Genomic DNA, 20,532 nt, shown 5'->3' on the forward strand with positions numbered 1-20,532 from the left:
CTCAGGCTCCTGATTTGCCATCGACCCTTCCCCTTTTAGTGCTGGGAGCTAGCCAACCAAAACACCCCCACTGAGTGTTAGTAAGGGGGCAACAGTCCCCTTACACTTAGACCTTCAGCTAGGGTAGCTACTGAGCATCCCCAGAATACCAGACATTCTGGTACTTCCAGGAATGACATGGGCCCTCCCCTGCTGCCATGATCTGTCATACATGGTGCATGCGAGGTCACGCTGGCAGGGATGGACTGGTGTGCTCTTCAAAATGGCATCCCCAGTCTGTGATACTGGACAAAACTAGGGTTACCATACGTCCGGATTTTCCCGGACATGTCCGGCTTTTGGGGGCTCAAATCCCCGTCCGGGGGGAAATCCCCCAAAAGCCGGGCATGTCCGGGAAAATCGGGAAGGAGGGCTGGGCCGGGGTCGCGGAGCCGGGCCGGGGCCGCGGGGTCGGGCCGCCGAGGGGGTGCACTGGGCCGCGGGGCCGGGAGCCGGGGGGTCGGGCCGGGAGCCGGGCCGCCGGGGGGGTGCGCTGGGCCGCGGGGCCGGGAGCCGGGGGGTCGGGTCGCCGGGGGGGTGCGCTGGGCCGCGGGGCCGGGAGGTCGGGCCGGGAGCCGGGCCGCCGGGGGGGTGCGTTGGGCCGCGGGGCCGGGAGCCGGGGGGTCGGGCCGGGAGCCGGGCCGCCGGGGGGGTGCGCTGGGCTGCGGGGTCGGGATCCGGGGGGTGCGCTGGGCCGCCGGGGCCGGGAGCCGGGGGGTGTGCTGGGCCGCCGGGGGCCGGCCGGCAGTACTGGGCGGGCCGGGGGTGGTCGGCCGGGGGCCAGGGCCGGCACCCCAGGGCCCGAGCCGACCCAGGCTGGAGCCGCCGGGGGGGCCAGCCTGGGCCGCACCTCCTCCCCCCACACCCCCCCTTACCTGCCCAGGCTTCCCGCGAATTAAATGTTCGCGGGAAGCAGGGGAGGGGGCGGAGACTTTGGGGAGGGGGCGGAGTTGGGGTGGGGGAGGGGCTGGGGGCGGGGCCAGGGCCCCGTGGAGTGTCCTCCTTTTGGAGGCACAAAATATGGTAACCCTAGACAAAACCATACCTGGTTTTGCCTCAGTACCGGACAGAGGACAAGCCCCAGAGAAACAGAACTGTCTGGCTTAAAACCAGATAAATGGCCTGCTTACCTTCAGTACCAAGAGCACAGGCCTGTACCACTTGAACTCCTTTAGCTGTGAGACAGTAACAGGCCCTGTAGCCTCTGTGACACTAGAGAGAGTCATGAGCACGCATGTTAGGCCAGTCTTATTCTACTCAACTTTGTAAGAAATTGGAAATTTGTGAACATTCTCATGAATGCGAGGCAGTCATCTGAATACTCAGGAAAAGGAACAATGTTAATGGACTGAGTAGGGCAGAGAGAATGTGATACTTTTAGTCATGGAAATATCCAAGAGTTGGATTGTTTCATTTTCAACCCACTCTATCCCCTATCGACAAGCCCATGCCGAAGAGTATTTGATAGGTTTTTTAAGACCCAGCTACTGAAATCAATGAATTATAGGAGAATCTCAGCTTCCATTTAAAAAAAGTGGTTGTGAATAAAACATTGGAAAAAGTGTGACCTCTGGTTCAGAAAACAGGAGGCAGAGAAACAGAGCACTAAAATTATTTAAAAACAAATCAACTAAGGATTTGAAGCCAAATCTCATGATGTTTTGGAAGATGACTCATGATTTTTTCATGTTTGGGGTTGGAATGCTGCCGTAATAAAGTCTCCATAATAAAATTGATACTGAATAAAAACAGGAATACGTGTGGCACCTTAGAGACAATTTGACAAGAAGGTATGAGGATACTTAACATGGGGAAATAGATTCAATGTGTGTAATGGCTCAGCCATTCCCAGTCTCTATTCAAACCTAAATTGATGGTATCTAATTTGCATATTAATTCAAGTTCAGCAGTTTCTTGTTGGAGTCTGTTTTTGATGCTTTTCTGTTGCAAAATTGCCACCTTTAAGTCTGTTATTGAGTGACCAGAGGGGTTGAAGTGTTCTCCTACTGGTTTTTGAATGTTATGATTCCTGATGTCAGATTTGTGTCCCTTTATTCTTTTGCGTAGAGACTGTCTTGTCTGGCCAATGTACATGGCAGAGGGGCATTGCTGACACATGATGGCATATATCACAACTTGTCAAACTGTCTGAAATGGGCTATCTCGATTATCACTACAAAAGTTTTTTCTCTTAATTAATTACCCTCTTAGAGTTGGTAGGGCAATTCCCACCTTTTCATGTTCTTTGTATGTGTATATATATCTCCTTACTATATGTTCCATTCTATGCATCTGATGAACTGGGCTGTAGCCTACGAAAGCTTATGCTCAAATACATTTGTTAGTCTCTAAGGTGCCACAAGTACTCCTGTTCTTTTTGCGGCTACAGACTAACACGGCTGCTACTCTGAAACCAATAAAAACAGGGTGTCTCATAAGGTAGGAGTGGACAGAAGTGGGGCAGCGTTTTATGCCTATCTCCTCCGTCTTTCTGTCTCTACAGGTGTTGCTAATATCTCCATCGCAGTGTCACCTGTAGAAATTCCAGATTCCTCTTGCTCAGGCCCCCAAGGGACAGAATTTATCACAGTCTTCATGCAGAATCACTTACCAAGTTATGGCGGTAAAGACTTCAGGTTGTTCATCACTGGCTACACCCCTGGGACTTTCGTCACCGTTTCCGTGAACAAAGCAGGTGTTAGATTCAATGTCAGGGCAAATCTGGGAGAGACAACATGGATACAAATCCCAGAATTCGTGGAGCTGGCAGGAAGCAACATATTTGACCACACGGTCATTGTCCAGGCTGACCATGAGATCGCCATCCTTGCTCTGAACTATAAGACCTATACTGCCGATACCACTGTAGTGTACCCTGTGGGGAAGCTCGGGACAGAGTACTATGTGGTGACTCCAGTGGGGAAGCGAGATGGTCTTGATAAGCAATTTGCTGTAGTAGCCTGGAAGGATCCCACCATTGTTGAAGTTTACCTCAAAGGGGCTGTAACTTTCCAAGGAGAAACCTACAGAGCAGGAACAAAACTGACCATCTCACTTGAAGCTTACCAGGCCGTCCAGCTGCAAAGCCATGATGACTTATCTGGCACCAGGATCGTGTCCCAGAATCCCGTTGCCGTCTATAGTGGACACGTATGTGTTGCAAAGCACACCAAATGTGACTATGTGAGTGAGCAGCTCCTGCCAGTATCTGTCTGGGGCACTTCGTTCATTGTACCGCCCTTATCCTTCCAGCCCAATTTTGACCTGGTGTATGTGGCTGCTTCCCAACACACTCGCATTGATTATCAGTCTGGGAGGGAGAAATCCAGAAGGAACCTGGTTGCTGGGCAGGTTGTGACATTTGAAATTAAAATCTCTAACCCTTTGTACATCTCTGCTAGTGCTGGGATCCAAGTCGCCTTCTTCTGCACTGGTGGGAGCAAAGGGAAAATCGTGTACGATCCCTTCTTCCTGATGATCCCAGATGTCTCTGGCTACTGCCAGACCTATAACATCCATGGACAGGATCTGTTTGAGAACTATGCTATGATTGTAGCCAAGACGGCCGAGACTGCTGATGTTACTATTGATGCGGAACCACTACAGTTTACTGTGTGGAGGCCTATTCCAGGCACAGCATATTCTTGGATTACATACAACTTGGGAAGTGGGTTTAGCAACCACACCATAGAGAACCCCAACTCCCCATTTGGTGTCCTGAGTGTTGGGATTAAAGACAAGGCTGGGTACGGCTCCACAGCTATTGGTGGTAAGTACAATATATGTGATAGTCTCTCACCCTCCCAGCCTACCTTCCACCATCTTTCCCTGTTCCCTTCCTTCCTAACCCCTCCTTTGGACAACATTCCCTCTCAGAGTCAAAGAATAGAACCCAGGAGACCTGCCTCTCAGTCCTCATGCTCTGAGCACTAGATCACTAAAAAATAGATACCAAATGTATATTTTTATACGTAACTGAAATATGATTTCTGTGTCCTCTGCTCCAAGTGTATTTTGAAGCTGCAGGGGGTGTCTGGTAAATAAATCCCCTGTGAAGCAGGAGGGAACTGGCCCCCCTTCTCTGCCATGGAGATACATCAATAAAGATCACAAATGAGAATCATTAAAAGGAAATGGACTGAACCACCCAGACCCCAACCATTCAGCTAGATTGCCCAAACTGGTTGTACCATTTTATACTGGTATAGCTAAAGAAACACAACCTTCCTAGTGTGGAAGGTTATAAAGGTGATTATTCCAGTTACTTTTCAGGGAAAGGGAATAACTTCATAAGCTTATCTACATTACAGCACCTTGACGCGGGCCGGTGCTTCCATTTAGGCAACCTAGGCAGTCGCCTAGGGCACCAGGATTTGGGGGGGCGGCAATTCGGCAGTGGGAGGTCTTTCCGCGCTCCTGGTCTTCGGCAGCAATTCTGCGGCGGGTCCTTCATTTGCTCGGGGACCCGCCGCCGAAGTACCCCAAAGACCAGGAGCGCGGAAGGAACCCCCCGCCGCAGAATTGCCAACGACGACCGGGAGCGTGGAAGGACCCCCGCCTAGGGTGCCAAAAACCCTGGCGCCGCTCCTGGCCTTGACTAGTATAGCTATGTTGGAAGAGACCCCTAGTGGTAAAGCAGCAGAAAGAGATCTACTTTACCACTTTTCTGAATAACATTAGCTATGCAAACAGAAGCACTCCTCTGTTGGCATAGTTGTAAGTCTACACCAGGCATTTTATTAGCATAGGTCAGCTAAGTGGTGTGATTTTTTTTTCACACTTCTAACTGACAGCTATGCTGGCAAAACTTTGTAGTGTAAACAAGGAGTAAGACACTTTCCCATTGAAAGAACTGTGTCCACATTAGGGGTTGGTATTACTAATTTGGCAGAACAGCCCTAACCAACATTGTTATATCAGTACAAAATCTGTGTGTAGGCCAGGGCTTGGATGAAAAGTGGTATTCTGGAGTGTACATTCATCATCAAAACATTCAATGACCAATCTATGAAGAGGGCAGAGTTAAGGGCATACACATGATGCCACATGATGCAGGAATTATTGGGTGGATATTTCTGGCCTGTAGTATTCAGCTATTTCTATACAGGAAAGGGAATAAGCTGTACTGGTCTGAAGCAACTTTTTACAGCTATAACAGTGACACACAAAGCACAGTACTAGTATAAGTATCTGGGCAAAAAATAAGCTTTATTAGCATAAGGACTTGTCTACACAGGATTTTTCGGTATAACCTGAGATTTGAATATAAACCAATAAAGTTATATTGGTATAACCCCCTGAATAGACACTCTTAGTCAAGGTCTACACTAGGAGCACTTTGCTGGTATAGCTGTACCAGTATGCTATACTAGTGAAGAACTCCTAGGATGGACCTGGATTATACCAACAAAACAGTGCTGTAGCTTGTTACAGACTAGCCCTTGGGCTACTGGACAACAAAAGCTTTTTCGGTGCAATTATGCCAATATAGCCATACTGGCAAGCCCCCTAGTGGTGATGCCTCTTATATTGGCAAAAGGAGTTCTTTTGTTGGTTTAGTTAAACCACCTTCCTGAGTAACATAAGCTATTCAGGCAAAAGGAGTCTTGCCAGTACAAAGTGTGTCTACACTTGGTTTTTGCTGGCATAGCTGGATCAATGAGGGGGTGTGATTTTTGTACACTTCAACCTGATACACTTATGCCAGCAAAACTCTACACTTTAAACTCTAATCTCCACACTACACTCAGCGATGTCTACACTTAAAACACTACAGTGGCACAGTGTAGATCAACCGCAATGGGAGGGGTTCTCCCACTGTTATCAACCTAGCGCTGTGTACACAGGGACTTAGGTTGGCTTAAGTATGTTGCTCAGGGGTGTGGATTTTTTATACCCCTGAGAGACATAGCTGGGTCAATCTAATTTTCTAGTGTGGACCAATCATAGTAGTGTAAATCTGGTCCAAGTGAAATAACCTGTGCCAGCAAAAATGCAGTTTTGTTGGCATAAACTGTATCTACACTAGAGTATGACACCTCTTCCTACTCCTGACTAACACAGCTATGCAGGCTGAAATCTGTAGTGTAGACATGGCCTTATAGAGCATCCTTTTTTGGATTAGCTAATGTCGCTTGGGAAGGGGTGTAAATGAAAGAAAACACTTATTCTGGAATACAGGTGTCCACACTAGTGGGTTATACCAGTAAAATAATACCTGTATAACTATATTGTACATCTGGTGAAACTTTCTCATGTAGACAGAACCTTAGGCATCTTTATATAACTGGCTCCAAACAGGGATTATATTTGTAAGCGGGGGAATGGTCCCGCTATTGTGGGGAACTTTCCTGGCTTCTGCACTACCCCGGTGAAGTGGACTAGCGAAAGGATCTGAGTCCCAGCTCCCACTTCCTTTACCCAAAGGCCTCCCTGCCCTTGAGGGCTCCCCTTCCACTCTCCTGTCTGGCTGAGTCCTCGTAACCCCAACAAGGCTGGGCCCAGGATTCCTGGGGGGCTCGACCCCCAACCCTGCTGTGGTCACCTAGGACAGGGGCTAGGGTGTCCCCATTCCGGGGTACTCTTTCTGCACTGGGCACCTCCCTGACCCACTGATTATTCCATACAATTTAAAGCAAATACAAGTTGTTTAATTAACAATTAATTTTAAAAAAAGAATAAGGAAAAATGGGAAAGGTTAAAGGAAAACACATCACCCCGCTCTGTGGCAGGGAACATTACAAACAGTGTCTCTGGAACGTCAGGGCAGTTCAGTCTGTTCCTTGTAGGTCCCAGGCCTGCTTCTCAGGCTCTGTCTGTGCTGCAGGGACGCTGTGGGTTGGACACTTGCTCTGGTGGTGGCCACACGCTCTCAGGCTCTAGGTGGCAGGACCCTTCTTCCCAGCGTCGCCCCTGGCCGGTCGGGGTTATGATCCCCCTGCAAGTTTGGCCTGCAAGGCCTCTTGGCTGAGGCGTCTCCCTGTGCTGGGCCCACTGCCCAGGGTCCCCCTCACTCTCCCCAGCTGCTCACCACACTCGGACTGCACACGGCTCCGGACTGCCCCAGCCCCAGCTCCGGACTGCTCCAGCTCCACTCTGCCTCAGCACGGCTGCTGCTGCTGCTCTGCCTTCAGCTCCCTGGGCTGCTTCTCTGGCCTCTCTGGCTCTGGTTGCTGCAGCTCTGCCCCCAGCACAGCTCTGCTCTGCAGGCTGCTTCTGTGACTCTGCTCCCAGCTCTGACCTGCTTCCTGGCTGCTTGTCTGGCCCCTCTGGCTCTGGTTGCTACAGCTCTGCTATCTCTGAGCTGTTCTCTGGCTTTGGGGCTGCAGCTCTGCTCCCAGCAGCTCAGCTCGGGCCCCTGCTCTCTCCTTAGCTCGGCCCCACTCTGTCTGACTCAGGCCATTCCAGTTCACACCGAGGACGGGACCCCCCCGGCCTCCTGACTCTCTGATTAGCCTGCCCGCCCTGTCAATCAGGCTGATCTGGAGCATTGGCCTCTCCCCATTGTTCCTGGGGACAGTCAGTCTCAGGCTCCTGATTTGCCATCGACCCTTCCCCTTTTAGTGCTGGGAGCTAGCCAACCAAAACACCCCCACTGAGTGTTAGTAAGGGGGCAACAGTCCCCTTACATATTCATATAACTCTATGTATATACAAAAAGAAGAACAGGAGTACTTGTGGCACCTTAGAGACTAACAAATTTATTAGAGCATAAGCTTTCGTGGACTACAGCCCACTTCTTCTAGCTTATGCTCTAATTAATTTGTTAGTCTCTAAGGTGCCACAAGTACTCCTGTTCTTCTTTTTGCGGATACAGACTAACACGGCTGCTACTCTGAAACCTGTCTCTATGTATATAAAATCACCCCCTTAAGCAAAATAGTTATACTGGGACAACCACTGTGTGTAGTCTAGGACGAAGTTTGGCTGCCCAGGAAAATCAGTTGAGGTTGGGGGAAATGCACTTCTCAGGAGAAATGTGGATGGACCCTAAGACAAAAGGTAAGACACTCCAAGGCCTGGTCTATGCTAGAGTTTAACTATGTCAGTCAGGAATGTGAAAAATCCTCACTCCTGAGTCTCATAGATAAGCTGACCTAAGTCCTCATGTAGACAGTGCTAGGTCTCATATTTGTCTGGGGGGTGAATATGAGAGACGAGAGGAAGAGATGGAGTTACAGCTGGCCTTGTAAAATGTACCAATGACATTCACTCCCAGAGCTAGGGTTAGAAGCCAGGAGCCCACACTCCCCTGAGTCTGTGCTCCTTGTTATCAGTCCTAGGAAGGCTGGCACCAAATGACAAGAGCAGGTCTCGTAAAATGTTGGTGTCCTGGTTTGTGATGCTCTTTTGTATTTGTCTCCTCAAATCTAGGCATTTCTGGTGCTGCCTCTACTGTTCAACCTCCATATCTTCCCAGTACCTCTTGCTCAGGCCCCCAAGGGACAGAATTTATTACAGTCTTCATGCAGAATCACTTATCAAGTTATGGCAGTAAAGACTTCAAGTTGTTCATCACTGGCTACATCCCTGGGACATTTGTCACCATCTCAGTAAATAAAGCAGATTTTTTGACTACTATCACTGCAAATCCCGAACAGACAGTATCTGTGATGATCCCAGCATTTGTGGAGCTGGCTGGAAGCAACACATTTGACCACACAGTCATTGTCCAGGCTGACCATGAGATCTCCATCCTTGCTCTGAACTATAAGCGCTATACAGCTGATACCACTGTAGTGTACCCTGTGGAGAAGCTCGGGACAGAGTACTATGTGGTGACTCCACTGGGGAATCCAGATGGTCTTGATAAACAATTTGCTGTAGTAGCCTGGAAGGATCCCACCATTGTTGAAGTTTACCTCAAAGGGGCTGTCACTTTTCAAAGAAAATCCTACCGCGCAGGGAAAAAACTGGTCATCCCACTTGAAGCTTACCAGGCCGTCCAGCTGCAAAGCCGTGATGACTTATCCGGCACCAGAATCGTGTCCCAGAATCCCGTTGCCGTCTATAGTGGACACGTATGTGTTGCAAAGCACACCAAATGTGACTATGTGAGTGAGCAGCTCCTGCCGGTGTCTGGCTGGGGCACCACATTCATCGTACCTCCTTTATCCTTCCAGCCCAAATTTGACCTGGTGTATGTGGCTGCTTCCCAATACACTCACATTGATTATCAGTCTGGGAGGGCGAGAGCCACTAGGGACCTGGTTGCTGGACAGGTTGTGACATTTGAAATCAAATTCCCTAATCCCTTGTACATCTCTGCTAGTGCTGGGATCCAAGTCGTCTTCTTCTGCACTGGTGGAAGCAAAGGGAAAATCGTGTATGATCCCTTTCTCCTGATGATCCCAGATGTCTCTGGCTATTGCCAGACCTATAACATCCATGGACAGGACCAGTATGAGAACTACGCAATAATAACAGCCGAAGCATCAGAATCTGGTGGCATCACCATTGATAAGGAACCCTTGGGAAACATTGCATGGAGGCCAATTCCAGGCACAGGGTTCTCTTGGGCTGAATACAACCTTGGCACAGGGTTTAAGAGAGAAACCATGGAGCACCCCACATCTCCTTTTGGGCTTCTGAGCATTGGGATTGCATCCAAATCTGGGTATGGCTCAGCAGCTATTGGTGCAAGCAGTAAGTAAAGTAGTTTTTGTTATGTCTTTTCCCACTTCTCACTCTCTCACCACCTTTATTTAGCCTTGAACCCCGACCCATAATATTACAGAATCTCAGCTTGAAAGATGGAAAGACTTGTTGGGTCAGAGTCTCTGTGCTGTTGAGCTTCAGGTGTGCACAGCAGAACAGGATGGGCAGCTGACAGAGAGCTTATCACACTCCGAGATCTTCTCCCTGGGTGTAGCCTGGGGGCTGCTCTAAATTGAGTGCACTGACTGTTGTCCCCTATGGGTCATAAGTCAGCTGAGCATTATCAGAGCCCATCACATCCCAGCCACTCTCCTTGCCTGCTCTGTGTTGCAGGGACAGAGATTTAGGAACTTGTTCTGCTGGCTGTAAGCCTGCTATTGTCCCATCCTTGCCGGTGATTTCCCAGCAGGGGACTTGTCAGAGGTTTCTGTTACCTTTGTGGGGAAACCTGTGAGGGATGGTCTAGCTAATACGTAGTCCTGTCTTGAGTGCAGGGGGCTGGACTAGAAGACCTCTCGAGGTCCCTTCCAGTCCTACAATTCTATGATTCTATGAATGGTGCAAAGGGCATATGTATGGGACTAGATAGATGTTTGTGTGTTGATAGATCAATATAGAGGGTGTAGTAGGTGACAGATGGATAGACAGATATAAAGGAAGTTGGCAGATAGATATAGATGGATAGATACAGAGAGGGTGACAGAAAGATATAGTAAGTGATGTGGGGGGACAGATGGACAGATAGCTGTCTTGTCTATTTCAATTGTAAGCCCTTTGGGGCAGGGACCATCTGCTGCTCTGGATTTGCACAGCACCTAGCACAGTGGAGTCCCACTCTCAGTTGGGCCTTAGGCACTATCCTAATAACCATGATTCATTAAAAAAAAAGGAAAGGAAAGAATGATCGATCATCTCGTCCATTTCATAAACAGGCTGTGGGATTCTGTTGAGACCCAATTTAATTCCGATTTTTCCTACGGTCCCTCAGCCCTTCTCTGCTTGTAAATATAACTGATTAGTCTGGTGTTTCTTGTCTTTCAATTGTCTTTCCGGCTAGATATTCCGACGTCATCCTGCAGTGTGGTCCTCTGCAAGGAAGGAACAGTTTGTAAGATGATAGATGGGAAGCCAGAGTGTTTGCCAGTTTCTGCGGCCACGTGTTGGGCTGGGGGTTACTTGCATTACCACACCTTCGATGGCCGACTGTATGACATCCATGGCACCTGCACCTACACCGTGGCCAAGACCTGCGGGTGTGACTGTGACCCACACTCCTTTGACATCATGGCTGAGAGTGGGAAAAGGGGGAACACGCAGGTCTCATACATTGGGTCGCTGACCATACAGGTGGATGGCATTACCATCACAGTGGCCAGGGCAGAGGTCGGCTTTGTAAGGGTGAGTGCTGGGTGCACATCTCCACCCCGCTGTTATGCACAATTGCCCAGTGTTGCACTAGCGGGTGCTGTGTGGCAGGGATGGTGTGTGTGTGTGGGTCAGTCAGGGGCGCTGTCCCCTCAGAGTTGCACTGACCCCAATTCCTCAGCATGGTACCACAAGGTGCTGCGCTGAGGGGAGAGGAGTGGGTGACTTGGTGTGCGGAGCTGTCTGCTCTGTCACAAGCACATGGGATTTGCTGTACTATGCCAGATAAATTATAGACCTGAGGACTTTGGGCATTACATCTCCCTTGGCACGTCATGCAGGTGCAGGGCCAGTACCCCAGTGGCCAAATCCCAGCTCCGCTGAGTCCATCCTTCTGCAAGTTCCCTGGTAATTTCTAATGTAACAGAGATCCCTCTGAGACTCCACCTGAGGAGAATCCCCACTTCCGGATCCAGGAGGATGTTGCCTCAGTTCTAAGATATGGGGAAACTGAGGCACATCTAGGCAGGTCAGGGGCTCTGCTTTACAGAGCCTGCTCTATCCGAGGTGCCTCAGGGGCCCTGGAACATTCTAGGCATCTCCTTGAGACCTCTTGTCCCTCAAGTGCTGCTCCTAATGGCTCCAACTGACGTGGCTCCCTCCCCCACAGGAGGTGCTCCATAACGGCTGTAACTGACACAGCCCCCTCCCCCACAGGAGCCGTTCCCCAATGGCTCTAACTGACACAGTCCCCCCGCCCCCCAGGATCCGCTCCCTAACGGCTCTAACTGACATGGCCCCCTCCCCACAGGAGCTGCTCCCCAATGCCTTTAACTAGCATGGCCCCCTCCCCAACAGGAGCTGCACCCCAATGGCTCTAAATGACATGGCTCCTTCCCCTGCAGGAGCTGCTCCCTAACGGCTGCAACCAACGTAGCCCCCTCCCCCTCAGGAGCGGCTCCCTAATGGCTCTAGCTGACACAGGCCCAGCATTGCCCGTCTTGTGTTTTCTTCACAAGTGCCAGAGTTTTGCTGGGGGCTGGGGCTCGTCTGGTGATGGCGCGAGAAGTTCCAGCCCCCTGGCGAAGTCCAGCCCCGCTGGGAGCCAGCAAAGTCACTCCTCTCCGCTCACCGCTCTGATTCAGGGGAGCAAGGAGCCCAGCTGCCCAGCTCCTTCCCTTCCCCTGTCCCATAAGCAATGGGATGGGACAGCTCCTATGCTCCCCCCCCCCCCACGCAGCACCCACCCCGGGAAGAGGCTAATGTGGGTGAGGAGCCCCAGGAGCTGCCCTCATCCCATTGCAGGTCTCTCTGGGACGGTGTGTGGGGGACTGAAGAATCCCAGGAGGAGCAGAGGAGAGGCTGTGGGGGGCTGAACTGTGCAGACAGGAGTCTGGGACTGATGGGGTGGGGGCTGGGGCTGAACTGAGGGGGGATTGATTGATGGAGGTGGGGGCTAGGGTGCTGAACTAACTGGGGTGGAGAATGGGGAGCTTAATGGGGGTGTTGGACTGATGGGGTTGTGGGCTGGGGTGGGGCTCGGGGGCTGGACTGATGGAGGGTGGGCAATGGGGGGTTACTGAGGTGGCTGAACTGATGGAGGGGGGAATGGGTGCAGAGAGAACAGAACGGGGTGACTGGGGGACAGGATTAATTACTGCACAGGGAACAGGCAAATGTGGGGGTGACAGCTCCTGCAACAGGGACCAAAATCCCCTTCCCCTATAAATTGAGGAGAGTGGGCAACACGAATTGTCACAGACGCACACTGAGGTGGGAGGGAGAGTTCTAACATCAAAAGACAGGCCGCAAATCACAGTGCAGTCCTTTTAAAAGAAGTTCTTTATTTCTTGGGGCCGATCTCATGAGTTTTAGGGTCTGACTCATGATTTTTGATCTCTTGAGATTGGCAATACCATAGACCCCTCCCCCACAGGAGTGGCTCCCTAGCGGCTCTAACCAGAGCCGTCCCCCTCCCCCATGGTTGGCCTCACCAATTCCTAGTCTTAGTCCTTTTGAAATCCCAATGAAATAGTTTTCTTCAGTATTTGTCAATTTGTCACAGTCAAAAGGCTTTGAAGAGATGGTCCAATTTCAATGATGTTCTGATGGAAACCATGCAAATTCCAAAACCCACTTGGTTTTCTCCCAGCTTGCTGACCTGGCTCTTTGGCATCTTGCCAGGAGGACTGCCTCAGAGCTGGGTGTCCATTTCCCTTCAGAGAAAATTTTTGCAATTGATTAGATTTATTCTTAATTGGGACAGAACCAATTTTCAAAATATTGAAATCCTCCACTATAAAGAATTACTTTTCTCCAGCCAGTTCTATCTAACATGATGCTGTAAACTATTTCTGGCTCCAATTTCGGACAGATTCAGTGAAAATTTTGCATGGGGCCCATTGCTAATCTGAGCAGAGGTCAGAATGCAATGTAAATGACAGACTAGTGTCATCGATTGTGACCTTTGCCCTTTCTTTCTCACCATGAAGGTGAATAACACCAGAGCCCACTTACCCATCTCCCTGAATAACGGGGCCCTTCGGCTCTATCAGAGCGGCACTTCCCTCGTCCTCCGCACCGACTTCAACCTCAGAGTGTCCTATGACTGGAACAACCACCTGAGGGTCACCGTCCCTAATGACTTCTCTGAGAGCCTGTGCGGCCTGTGCGGCAACTATAATGGGGACCCTTCCGATGACTTCTGGACCCCAGCCGAGGATCAGGATCCCAGTGACATTCTCCAGGAGCAAAGCTGGGAAGTGGAAGATGAGGATCAGTTTTGCTGGCACGATTGCATTGGAGGCTGCAGGCCCTGTGCCCCCAGCATAGCCAGAAAGTACAAGGAGGAGGCCTCGTGCGGCCTGATAACCAAGGTCTCAGATGGGCCCTTCAGCCAGTGCCACAGCAAGGTGGATCCTACTGTCTACTTGGACAACTGTGTGTACGATCTGTGCCACAACGACGGCTACAGGAAAGCCCTGTGTGAGGCCCTGAAGGCCTACGCGGATGCCTGCCAGCTGGAGGGGGTCAGGATTGGGGAATGGAGGCAGCTGGCCAGATGTCGTGAGTACAGATTTGAATGCCAACATTATATAAACGGGCCTGGGGGTCAGCACTCCTGCATTCTATTCTTCTCCTTAGGAGGGAGTGTGGCCTAGTGCTTTGAGCAGTGTTTGGGAAATGAGGACTCTTGGTTGTACTGTAACTACAGTATCTCTGCCTGTCTGTCTATGGTATTTCTAAGGTGGTTCTCACTGTGAATATATAACATCTGCCGATGACACGTGGGAGTCTGAGATAAGATGATGCCAATTTTTAAGTCAATCATCCCTTTATGGGCCTGATCCTTTAAGGTGCCAGGCACCTCCTGCAATGTGATGAGCATCATTGACTCTTCTTGAGGTAGGGTGACCAGATGATAAATCCAAAATATCGGACCAACGCAAGGGGAGCGCCTTTTCAATTGTTACACTCACCTAGGACGTCTGGGTCTTCGGCAGCACTTTGGCAGCGGGTAATAAATCTTGCCGCCAAAGAAAGAAATACCCGTCGCCAAAATGCCACTGAAGACCGTCAGTGACTGATGGACCCACCGCTGAAGTGCCGCTGAAGAAGAGTCAATGATGCTCATCACATTGCAGGAGGTGCCTGGCACCTTAAAGGATCAGGCCCATAAAGGGATGAAGGCCCATAAAAACAAAATATCGGGACAAATGGCATCCTGACTGTACTTCGGTTGGGATGCGGGACAAACTGCTCAATATCAGGACAGTCCTGATTTTATCGGGACGTCTGGTCCCCCTATCTTGAGGTGAGTGGGATTGGAGAGCTCTCTGTGCCCCATTAGATATGTCCCTGTCTCTATATTTTAAATACTGCTTTTTCATGGAGAGGGTTTGCTGCTAAATCTGTGGGTCCTTCACTCCCCAGCCATGGAGTGCCCCCTGGAGAACAGCCAGTACCAGCTCTGTGGAACAGCCTGCCCAGCCACATGTGTGGACCAGTCAGCCCCCAGCAGCTGCCAAGACCCCTGCGTGGAAACCTGCCAGTGCAAGGATGGTTTTGTGCTGAGCCAGGGCAAATGCGTCCCCAAGGGCAGCTGTGGGTGCCTATTCGAGGGGCGCCCCTTTGCCCCCAACGAGAGCTTCTGGATCGACGAGGCATGTGGGACATGGTGCATGTGCAACGCAGCTACTAGACAAGTCAAATGCGTGGCTGCTAAATGCAAACGTTCAGAGAGGTGTGGGCTAGTGAATGGCATAAGGGGCTGTTACCCCTCCAGCTACGCCACCTGCTCTGTGACAAGGAATCTGCACTATGCCACCTTTGATGGACAGAGATACAACTTCCAAGGCACCTGCCACTACCAACTAACTGCCCTGTGCAAGAAGGCAGAGGGACTGGTGGACTTTGAAGTCTATTTCCAGGAGAATAGCACTGCTCCTGTACAGATCAAGGTTTATGAGACTGACATCAGGATCAGTAATCAATTCCCTGGCAAAATCATGGTGAGTTTCAGAAATCACATCTAGTTTCTAAAACATTTCTGGAAAGTTGCCTTGTGATTAGAAGTCGGTTGCAGAAAAAGCATAGAAGAATCTTAAAAAACACGTCAAATATTAACTGGATTCTGATGTGAATGGACAGCCAGTGGAGAAGCTTAAGGGTTGGGGTGATGTGGTTACGCTTTGTCTGTGTGAGAAAGTGTCAATAGCATCCAACTTATGTGGGAACCTTGGGAGCTGGGGCTCAGGTAGCACACAGAGGAGGGAACTGCAATAGCCAATGTCAGAAGAAATGAAAGTCTGGTTGGAGGATCCTTCCGAGTATGGAGAGCAGGGATTCAGGCACACGATAGAGGAGAGAGCAGGCCAGATCACACAAAGATTTCAAGAGGTAGATTATTATTATAACCATGGGCCGGAGCTCTGTGCTGGGGCGAGAGGTTCCACCACAGGCGAGTGATGTTTCATATCCCATGTGTCTTGCTTTTATAGGTGAACAGTTTCCTGATTAATCTTCCCTTCAACCTCGATAAGAAAATCACTGTGTATAGAAAGGGCTGGGCCACAGTGATCCAGACAGACTTTGGTCTCACAGTTACCTATGCCAGGTGGTCAGGACGCAGCACGGTGACTCTGCCAGTTGCCTATGTGGGAGCCGTGTGTGGTCTGTGTGGCAATTTTAACATGGACAGGAAGGATGACATGCTTATGAGGGATGGCATGCTGGCACCAAACCCCATCAGCTTTGGCCAGAGCTGGAAGGTGGGAGACCTCCCAGGATGCTCTTCAGTAATGATACCACCTTGCGCAACACTAGAAGCTATTGAAAAAGAACAACGAGGTAGCAGGGAGCAGTGTGGGATCATCCTATACAAGAATGGCCCTTTCAGAGAATGTCACAGCAAAGTGGACCCCAATGGATACTTCCTAGACTGCGTGTACGGCTATTGCTTCCTCAGTGGGCGGGAGAGTAATGTCTGCCATGCTGTTGCTGGCTATGCCGAGGCATGTCAGGAAGCTGGAGCTATAGTGTATCCCTGGAGGACTAAGAAATTCTGCTGTGAGTCTTCTGTGTTTACTTCTGATTGACCCATGGGGATTGTTAATTCTTGTTGGTTGGTAAACGTTGATCTAAACACTAGCTTATCCTGTTCTGCAGAACATTTTTTAAATATGTCCTCTCTCCAAAGGATGGGTACAACACAGGTAGTGGCCCTGGGAGCTGTCCCCACTACATACACCATCAGTGTGGTGTACCTTGGGTCACAGAAATACTGTCTAGCGATGTAATGTACTTCGTGGCCTGTCTAGTCCCGGGCTTTCCTGCTGAGACTGGGACATAATCAGAGCCTGGACTGGGTGGCTTCAAATTGTGACATTTTTCCATTAGGAACTGGGCTGGGAACCCACCAACTCATCTCACACAAGCCATCAGTTGGGAATGAATTTTAACCACTACTGACCTGGATTCAAAACAAAAAGCTGGCAGTGAAACCATGAATCCAAGACCCAAATTGGAACTTAAGCCTTGTAGAGAGATTGTCTGTATCCCATCATCTGGTCTCTCTGAGGCAGCCAGTCCTTCAGACCTGGGGCTGGACTGCAGATGGTGCCTTCAATTATTTAACTAAACCAAGGAAATAGAATATTAGGAGCTGGAACAAAATTGCATCTTCTGGTGATGGTTCATTGTGCACATTGCTATGCGAGCTAACTCTTTGTTCTAATTACAGATCTGTCCTGTCCCCTGAACAGTCACTATGAATTATGCAGCAGCAGCTGCGATCTGACATGCAGCAACCTCTATGCCCCGGTGCAATGCACGACCCAGTGTAAGGAAGGCTGCATGTGTGATGAAGGCTTTGTTCTCAGTGGTGACCTCTGCGTCCCCATTTCCCAGTGCGGATGCCTCCACAGAGGACTTTACTACCAGGCTGGGGAGACCTTCCACCCGAGCGGTTCATGCGAGGAGCAGTGCATGTGTCAGGCTGGTGGGGAGGTCGTGTGTAAGGCTTTCTCCTGCGGTGCTGGTGAGCAATGCAGGTTGGTGGACGGTGTCCAGAAATGTCACCCATTTGGATCTGCGACCTGTTCTGCCTCTGGCCATCCCCACTACCTCTCTTTCGACGGGGTCTCCTTTGACTTCCAAGGCACCTGCACCTACATCCTGGCCAAGACCTGCACCGATGCCAGTGACCTTATACCATTCACTATCAGCATAGAGAAAGAAGATTGGGGCACCAGGAACGTGTCCGTGGCCAAGCTCGTGTCCATTCAGGTGTATGGGATCACACTCACCCTGCTGCAGAACAAACAGGGGCTCATCATGGTAAGGCCTTCTCCAGATCCTGCCCTCTACCTCATGGGTATAAGGCCTCATGGGGATAATGGCTAGTGTTGACATAATTGTCTTTGCCTCCTGGACAGTATGGCCTAGTGGTCAGAGTGAATTTGGCTGCCCTTGTCTTCAGGGCTAGAAGACCTGATGGTAAGGGTTGATACGGATGCCCTCTCTCTCAATGGCAGAGTCAATAGGGCTGCCATGCATCTCAGGGCTGTGCCACCCAATGGCCAGTCAGAGAGGTGCCCTCACTTGCGGGGCAATAAGGCCTTATGGCCAGAGTCAGTAGGGTTGTCCTTAGCCATAGGACGGTAAGGCCTTGTGGCCAGAGCCAATGGGGTTGCTCTTACCCATGGGGCAGTGAGGCCTAGCAGCCAGAGCCAATGGACAACCATCTGGGGGGAGTACCAGGGTAGGAGGACTCAGGCTCACCCTGCTCTGCCAGGTCCCGGCCCAGGGGCCTAACAGTGGCACAGTGTTCCGCCACTGAGTCAGTGGGGCTCCAACTGAAACATGCTGACTTCCCACAGGACTACAGCTAGTCCCCCCGGGCCACTTCCTTCAATGTCTCTCGGAGCAGTAGTCAGGGCGTCGTCTGGGTTTTTGGGCTTCTCGGCACATGCAGTTCCCAGTGACTCCGATCCCTCTTGGGCTTTTGTTGGTATCCAGGCATCTGTCTGGGTCTTGGCACCTCTGGCTTCCACGGTCAGGTGCTCCAGCTGCTCCCAGACTGGAGCCTGAGAGGTTTGTCCTTCCTCTTCAGCAATCAGCCCAGACTGAGCTGCTCCCTTTTATACTAGTGCTGCACTTGGAGCATGCCCAGTAGGGATGTGGGGGTATGGTTTCTTTAGCCCACAATGAGGAGTTAACCCTTCCCCATCCAGTGCGGGGTGAGTGCACCCCATCACACAAGGTCATAGAAATGCACTTTGTGCCTTGCACTTTGAACAGGAGGTTGTGGGCTTTGAGATGGTCCTTAATTCCTGTGGGTGTTTATTCTACAGGCTTCAGCTGGCCTCCAATAAAGCTCTGTTTCCTGCATAGATAAGCCTTATTCTTAATCACAGAAGTGTTGGGCTGGAAGAGACCTCAATAGGTCATCTGGTCCAGTCCCCTGCACTCAGGCCGGACTATGTAATAACTAGACCATTCCTGACAAGTGTTTGTCTAACCTGTTCTTAAAAACCTCCAGTGTTGGAGATTTCATTACCTCCCTAGGCAATTTATTCCAGTGCTTAACCACCCTGAGAGTTAGGAAGTTTTTCTTAATGTCCAACCTAAACCTCCCTTGCTGCAATTTAAGCCCATTGCTTCTTGTCCTGTCCTCAGAGATTAAAGAGAACAATTTTCACCCTCCTCCTTGTAATAGCTTTTTATGTACTTGAGAACTGTTATCATGTCCCCTCTCAATCTTCTTTTCTCCAGACAAAACAAACCCAATTTTTTCAATCTTTCCTCCTAGGTCATGTTTTCTAGACCTATATTCATTGTTGTTGCTCTCCTCTGGGCTTTTTCCAGTTATTCACATCTTTCTTGAAATGTGGCCCCCCAGAACTGGACACAATATGCCACTTGAGGCCTTATCAGCATGGAATAGAGCGTAAGAATTACTTCTCATGTCTTGCTTACAACACTCCTGCTAACACACCCAAGAATGATGTTCACTTTTTTTGCAGCAGAGTTACACTGTTGACTCATATTTAGCTTGTGATCCACCATAGTCCCCAGATCCCTTTCCACAGTACTCCTTCCTAGGCAGTCATTTCCCATTTGTAGAAAGTGAAAGTCCAGTTGTGCCAGAGGAGCAAAGCTGTTGATCACAGACTTCATCCTGAAGCTTTTATCAATCATTAATATACCCTCTACTTCAAGGATCAGCAACACTTGAGTATGATTTTAGATGATGGTAGGGACTTGACCACCCTGGCTTGTACCAAATACCCCCATCTCCTTGAATTAAAGGCATCTCAGAGGAAATGACTAGTTGTATAAGATAAAGGCCAAATGGATCCTGAAAGTGCTAACCATCAACATAAATGACTCTGTCACCAAGAATAAATTTGATAACCTTTATGGCCGCTGAGAGTTTCTATTGAGGGCATTAACCTTGTCACGGATGTCATGATTGCTGGGGAAGTGGCCATTGTGGCAGTGTCTCGGGGTGCTCTACTCACTGCAGATAGCACCTCCTTCTGACAGTTCTGGGGATTAGCTCTCTTACAGGTCTAATGCCTCCCCTTGCGGTCTCTCCCCCCATTGTCCTCTCTCTCTCACTCTGTGGCCCCTCACTTGCTCCAGGAGCTGCAGCTTCCTCTTTGTGACTCATCCTCTGTCTGGTTCAGTATGTGGTTTCTTCTTCCAGGGTATAGGGTCTCCTTGGACCCGCTGTCCAGGCAATGCCACTCTGCGACTGGCTGGTAGGAGAACCTGGGCCTGCCCACTACTCTTGGTTCTGGCCCAGGGACTCTACAACATGCAGCCATAGTCTAATCAGTCCCCAGCCTTGCTGCTGTCTCCCTGGGCTGCTTCTTCCTCTGCCTCCCACAAGCTTTCTTCTCCATCCTTCTCTCTTCTGGGTATGGTCTTCCCTCAGGGCCAGGCTCCTGGGGTCTAACTCCTTCC

General features: G+C 50.2%; 1 protein-coding gene across 1 annotated transcript in view; it reads left to right on the top strand.

The window, feature by feature from the left end:
* LOC128826933 (uncharacterized) overlaps positions 1-20,532 on the top strand; it is a 377,153-nt gene that overhangs the window by 11,279 nt on the left and 345,342 nt on the right. Inside the window, exons 3-9 of the mRNA XM_054010510.1 lie at positions 2,543-3,808; positions 8,413-9,684; positions 10,754-11,094; positions 13,554-14,127; positions 14,995-15,572; positions 16,062-16,629; positions 17,303-17,898. Of these exons, the coding sequence (XP_053866485.1) occupies positions 2,543-3,808; positions 8,413-9,684; positions 10,754-11,094; positions 13,554-14,127; positions 14,995-15,572; positions 16,062-16,629; positions 17,303-17,898 (5,195 nt within the window). The remainder of the gene's footprint in view (positions 1-2,542; positions 3,809-8,412; positions 9,685-10,753; positions 11,095-13,553; positions 14,128-14,994; positions 15,573-16,061; positions 16,630-17,302; positions 17,899-20,532) is intronic.

The sequence above is a fragment of the Malaclemys terrapin genome, chromosome 21, assembly GCF_027887155.1.
Source record: "Malaclemys terrapin pileata isolate rMalTer1 chromosome 21, rMalTer1.hap1, whole genome shotgun sequence".
Lineage (NCBI taxonomy): Eukaryota > Metazoa > Chordata > Testudines > Emydidae > Malaclemys > Malaclemys terrapin.